General features: G+C 55.3%; 1 protein-coding gene across 4 annotated transcripts in view; it reads right to left on the bottom strand.

Annotated features, from left to right (window-relative positions):
• Positions 1–1,312: 1,312 nt before the first annotated feature.
• LOC140205006 (transforming growth factor beta-1-induced transcript 1 protein-like) overlaps positions 1,313–6,000 on the bottom strand; it is a 32,768-nt gene continuing 28,080 nt past the window's right edge. For all 4 annotated transcript variants that reach the window (XM_072272056.1, XM_072272058.1, XM_072272057.1 and 1 more), the window contains 4 exons: positions 5,061–5,234; positions 4,681–4,762; positions 3,492–3,640; positions 1,313–2,575 (listed from right to left, as the gene is read on the bottom strand). In XM_072272056.1, the coding sequence (XP_072128157.1) occupies positions 2,309–2,575; positions 3,492–3,640; positions 4,681–4,762; positions 5,061–5,234 (672 nt within the window). In that variant the 3' untranslated portion in view covers positions 1,313–2,308. The remainder of the gene's footprint in view (positions 2,576–3,491; positions 3,641–4,680; positions 4,763–5,060; positions 5,235–6,000) is intronic.

The following is a 6,000-nucleotide window of genomic DNA, read 5'->3' as shown; positions in this document are numbered from 1 at the left end:
TCGTGTTGTGTATCTCAGCCGGGGTCCAGGGTTTTAAGTATCGGGACATTTGCTACCATTTTCGAGGAGCCTGAGCTATTCGCCGGCCCCTCCTCGGCTTGGTCCCCATGTGCCCTGTATGTCTGCGATCTTGTCACAGGCCCGTCTCTTGACCAGGTCTGTGAATCCGGTTCTACCCGTCAGCCCCTGGATCGTGCTGTCCCGATCCCCGCTCCCCCATTGGAACCGCCGGTTCACTGGGCCGCTGCTGTTGGCGGTCACGATGGCGGGACACCCCAACAGCCATTTCTATATCATCCGGAAGTTCCAGAGGGGAAGGGGGTGCTATTCAAGGATATAGTCCGGTGCCCGAGGCAGTCGGAGCCTTGGGTCCTGATGGGGGCGCCTTGGCCTTTTCGCGTAATTTGTTCTTCCTCTTTTTTCAGGTTTAACCTTTGGAGGCTGGTGTCGTTTAGCCACCTTCCCCCAGTTGTTAAAACACCACAAATAAATCCCAGTTAGGATCTTCATCCCCAGCCTGTACTGAATCTTTTTTAGATCAAACGCTCCGCCATAAAGCCAGTCCACCTAACCCACCCATAGAGATCGCGAGAGGTTTCCAACCAAACCTTGTCCGCGGGCGACCCCGGGGAACCATTGGACCCTAAGAACGGTTTTGTCTTCCCATATTTTTCATCTGTAAACAGAACGGGTCTATCTTTTTTCGGGTGTTCTGGTTCATGGTGTCGTTAGGGGATCAGCAGACCGAGTCCTGGCGTGCGGTGTTGATCCAGAATTGCTCTTCCGATTCCCTTTCTGGGTCTTCCAGAACTTTTAGCCATTTTACCTCCCTGTTAGTTGCTCTCTACAAATGACGTAAACACTAATACATGCATGTAGCCACTCGAACAGAATCTCGCGACGAGGAAGGGATTCCGATGATACAAGATCCCAACGAACCCATCCGAGAAACTTGCTTATCGTTAAGATGGGACCAGGAAACCGGCCCGTGAGGCTTATTGAAAGATAGAAGCCAGGACAGCGGTAGAGAGCGGAGCTGCCCCCCACCGGCCGGTGACCACCCCTGAGTTCGGACTCAGAATAAGACGAGGTTTGGAAGAAGGGGCTTGGGAGCTCTGCTTAAAAGACGGTATTAAAACGAAGGCAATTAAAACCTCTAAGGTAAGGACATGATCGGCACGGCATTGTGGGCCGAAGGGCCTGTATTGTGCTGAGTAGGTTTTCTATGTTTCTATCTGTATGGATGACAACCAGTGGGCGAAGGGCCGTGCGAGACCCGCGGGACGGATAGAGACACAGACACACACACACGTGGCGGACACAGCGGCTTTTTAATGAATGAAAGCCGGTGGGGCAGAGTAAAATAAGCGCAAGAACTCGAGTTCTGAGGGTGGAGCTTGCGGGGCAATGGCTTTGTCGAGGGGCGGGGCTCTGGCATGACGGACAGGCGAAGGGGCCGGATCTGAGTGGCAGGAACGGGGCGGGGCTTTTTCTGAATGGAAGGAGACGGGGACTGAAAGTGATCCAGAGGTGATTGACAGCATAGAAACATCCCAATCTTGATTGACATGATGGGAGAGCGCTACTTCTCTTCAGTGTCAACAGGGAAGCCTGTCGCGTCCTGACTGACAGAGAAGGAAAGAGGGACGTACCTGTCCCGAGGGGCAGGTGGTGTCGGAGCTCGTGCTGACTGAAAGATGGGGGCGGAGTGTGTCCCGAGAGGCAGGTGGGGGCGGAGCCTGTCCTGACGGTAAGATGGGGGCGGAGTCTGTCCCGAGGGGCAACTGTGGGCGGAGCCTGTCCTGACGGTAAGAGGGGGGCGGAGTCTGTCCCCAGGGGCAGGTGGGGGCGGAGCCTGTCCTGACGGTAAGATGGGGGCGGAGCCTGTCCTACCCCGAAGGAGCGATCGCAGTCTGTTTTAACTGACAGGCGTTGGGTTCTTTTCTGTCCCTGACTAACAAGGGAGGGGCGTATTCTGACAGGAATGGCGTGTTGCGGCACCATCTTCAATGACAGTGGAGGAGGGTTGAACCTCTCCTGAGTAACAGGAGGGGGAGGGGTCTGTTCTGAGTGACAATGTGAGGACGGGTCAGAATCAGTCCCGACTGACACTTGTCTAAGTCCTGAGTGACAGGAGTTCGGGGCGGGGGTCTGTCCTCAGTCACATGGGGCGGGGCCTGCCCTGAGTGACAGGAGGTTGGCTCGGGACATTTCTGAGTGAGCGGATTTGGGACGGAGGGGCTTTCGGGGGCTCGGTTGGAGGCGGCTGAGGGCGTGTCGCGTATCCCACTGCCCCAGTCCCAGCTGTCTAGCCGAAAAGCTTGGCGAAACAGGGGTGACAGTAGGGCTTCCCGTTCTGCTCCTTGAAGGTGCCCTTGTTGAGGTGGCGGAGACAGAAAGCACAGACGAAGTGGTCGGGGTGGAAGCGGCCGCCCATGGCGGAGATGCAGCGGCCGGCGATGGGCTTCTGGCAGGCGAGGCAGAGGGACCCCCGCCGCTGGTGGTAGTGGGTCTCGCAGTACGGCTGTCCTGCGTGCTCGAAGAAGCTGCCATCCACGAACGGTGTGTAGCAGTCCTGTCCGCGGGGAGAGAGGGGAACAGAGGTGAGAGGACGGAACAGAGGGTGGGGAGAGAGGGGAACAGAGGGGAGGGGTGGCAACAGAGGGGAGAGGACGGAACAGAGGGTGGGGAGAGTGGGGAACAGAGAGGAGGGGTGGCAACAGAGGGGAGAGGACGGAACAGATGGTGGGGAGAGAGGGGAACAGAGAGGAGAGGGGGAACAGGGTGGGGGGGAACAGAGGGTGGGGAGGGGGGGAAACCGAGAGAAGGGGTGGCAGCAGAGGGGAGAGGACGGAACAGAGGGTGCGGAGAGGGGGGAACAGAGGGTGGGGAGAGGTGCAGTGGGGGTGCGGGGGGAGAGGGGAATGTGGGACAGATGGTGGATTGAGAAGAAGAGGAGAAAGGGGTGAGGGGAAAGAGGAGTAGAGGGGTTGGGGAGAATGTGGGGAAGAGAGAGAACAGATCAAAAGTTAGTCTAGGTGTCAGAAAACAAACTGACAGTGTTACACAGAGAATGGGGCAGTGGGATTATTTGGGGTCTGACAGGGGGCAGTGGAAAGAGACAGGGCAGTGGGATTAGTATGGGGATGGATACAGGGCTGTGGGGGAGGAGGCAGTGGGATTAGTATGGGGATGGATACAGGGCTGTGGGGGAGGAGGCAGTGGGATTAGTGTGGGGATGGGTGGGATTAGTGTGGAGATGGATACAGGGCTGTGGGGGAGGAGGCAGTGGGATTAGTGTGGGGATGGATACAGAGCTGTGGGGGAGGAGGCAGTGGGATTAGTGGGATGGGTACAGGGCTGTGGGGGAGAGGAGGCAGTGGGATTAGTGTGGGGATGGGTGGGATTAGTGTGGGTGTGGGGATGGCTTTTCACAGCCTGCACACTGCTGGAGGGCTGACTCCAGCTCCTCTGACCCTCCAGACACTCACCCTGCAGACAAAACACTCAGGGTGCCAGAGCAGGTTGAGGGCAGAGATGTAGTTGTCGGTAATGGCCTTCCCACACCCATGGCAACGGGAGGCAAACATTTCGTAGAAGTCCTGCCGACAGTAGGCCTTGCCTTCCCGCTCATGGAAACCTGTGGAGGGGAGGCAGGGGGAGAAGAAAGGACAGTTAGAGGGAGATCCCTCCACAATGAAATAACCTCCTCCCCTTGCAATCCAGAAAATCTGCAGATGCTGAAAATCAAAGTGATAGAAACAAAATTCTGGAGGAACTCAGCAGGCCAGGTGGCATCGATGGACAGTCGATGTTTCGGGCCAAGACCTTCATCAGATCTCCCGCATTTTGTGTGCATAACCTCCTCCTCTCTCCTTCCATCACCTCCCTCCCCTACACCCCTCCCCATCTCAGTTACCCCTTCCCTCCCCTACACCCCTCCCTGTCCCAGTTACCCTTCCTTTCCCTATACCCTTACCTGTCTCAGTTACCCCTTCCCTCCCCTACACCCCTCCCCATCTCAGTTACCCCTTCCCTCCCCTACACCCCTCCCTGTCTCAGTTACCCTTCCTTTCCCTACACCCTTACCTGTCTCAGTTACCCCTTCCCTCCCCTACACCCCTCCCCATCTCAGTTACCCCTTCCCTCCCCTACACCCCTCCCTGTCTCAGTTACCCTTCCTTTCCCTACACCCTTACCTGTCTCAGTTACCCCTTCCCTCCCCTACACCCCTCCCCATCTCAGTTACCCCTTCCCTCCCCTACACCCCTCCCCATCTCAGTTACCCCTTCCCTCCCCTACACCCTTTCCCATCTCAGTTACCCCTTCCCTCCCCTACACCCCTCCCTGTCTCAGTTACCCTTCCTTTCCCTACACCCCTCCCCGTCTCAGTTACCCTTTCCCTCCCCTACACTCCTCCCTGTCTCAGTTACCCCTTTCCTCCCCTACACCCCTCCCCATCTCAGTTACCCCTTCCCTCCCCTACACCTCTCCCTGTCTCAGTTACCCTTCCTTTCCCTACACCCTTACCTGTCTCAGTTACCCCTCCCTGTTTCAGTTACCCCTTCTCTCCCTTATACCCCCATCTAGCCTCCATGATCTCTACCACCCCACACTCTCCCTGACTCTGTGACCCCCCCTCTCTCCCAACACCGCGTCCCTCCCCATCGCCATACTCACCCTCAGGACCGAAGGAGCAGCCACACTTCACGCAGCAGAAGTGCTCAGGGTGCCAGTTCCGATCAAGTGCAGTCACCATTTTCTGTTGAAGGGAAGGTGCAGGGGCAGAATGAACAGGGTGTTACCCCCCACCTCCCCTCTCCCCACCCTCTTGCTCTCCTTTCACTTGCCTCCATCTCCATACTCTCCCTCCTTTCCCCTTTCTCACCCTCGGTCTCTTGCTCATCTTTCCCCCACCTCTCCCTCCGCTTCCTGGCCTCTCCAATTCCTCTCTTCCTTCTTTACCTTGCCCTGTCACTTCTTTCTCTCCCTCCCTTAATTTCCTCTTTCCATCTTTTCCTCCTTCTTCCCCATCCCCTCCCCCACCTCCCAGCACTCACATCCATGATGGGCTGTTTGCAGTCAGCACAGCGGGGGGAAAACAGGTCCCAGTAATCCTGCTCACAGTAGGGCAGACCTTCCTTCTCAAAGAAGTTCCTGCCGCCGATCTCCATCTGGCAGTGGGTACAGACAAAATGTTCAGGGTGCCAGGTCTGGCCCAATGCCGTCACCATCTGCAGACGGGACAGCGGAAAGGGAGCAGTGAGTCCAGGAGGGAAGGAGGACCACGTTATTGTGACATGTTCACACAGCAGATCCCAATCTTGGTCATATGACATGTTTACATAGGAAATCCCCATTCACACCTCGGTAACATGACATGTTTACATAGGAAATCCCCATTCACACCTTGGTAACATGACATAGGAAATCGCAATAAGATGATGAAGAATAGGAGCAGAATTGGGTCATCATGGCTGAATTACTATCCCTGCCTGTAACCTTTGACGCTTATTAATCAAGAACCTCTCAACCTCTACATTAAATATGCCCAGTGACTTTGCCTCCACAGTCATCTGGCAACTATTTCCACAGATTCACTATTCTCTGGCTAAAGAAATTCCTCCTCTTCTCTGTTCTAAAGGGGAGTGAGCCTGTGTGCGTGGGTCATAGACTCCTCCACTATAGGAAGCAACCCTTGACATCCACTCTATTTAGGCCTTTTAATATTCAATGCAATCACCCCACACCCATTCTTCTGAACTCCAGCAAGTACAGGTTGAGAGCCATCAAATGATCCTCACAGGTTAAGCCTTTCATTTCCAGACCCATTCTCATAAACCTTCTCTGGACCCACTCTAATGCTAGCAAATACCTTCTTAGATAAGGGGTCCACAACTGCAAACAATACTCCACACACACAGTCTGACCAATCCCTTAGCATTACATCCTTGCTTTTATATTCCAGACATCACAAAATGAGTGCTAAAATTGCATTTA

The sequence above is a fragment of the Mobula birostris genome, chromosome 11 (genome assembly GCF_030028105.1).
Source record: "Mobula birostris isolate sMobBir1 chromosome 11, sMobBir1.hap1, whole genome shotgun sequence".
NCBI classification, from domain to species: Eukaryota; Metazoa; Chordata; class Chondrichthyes; order Myliobatiformes; family Myliobatidae; genus Mobula; species Mobula birostris.
The sequence above is the reverse complement of the archived record's forward strand: the minus strand, read 5'-3'. Positions and strand labels throughout refer to the sequence as shown.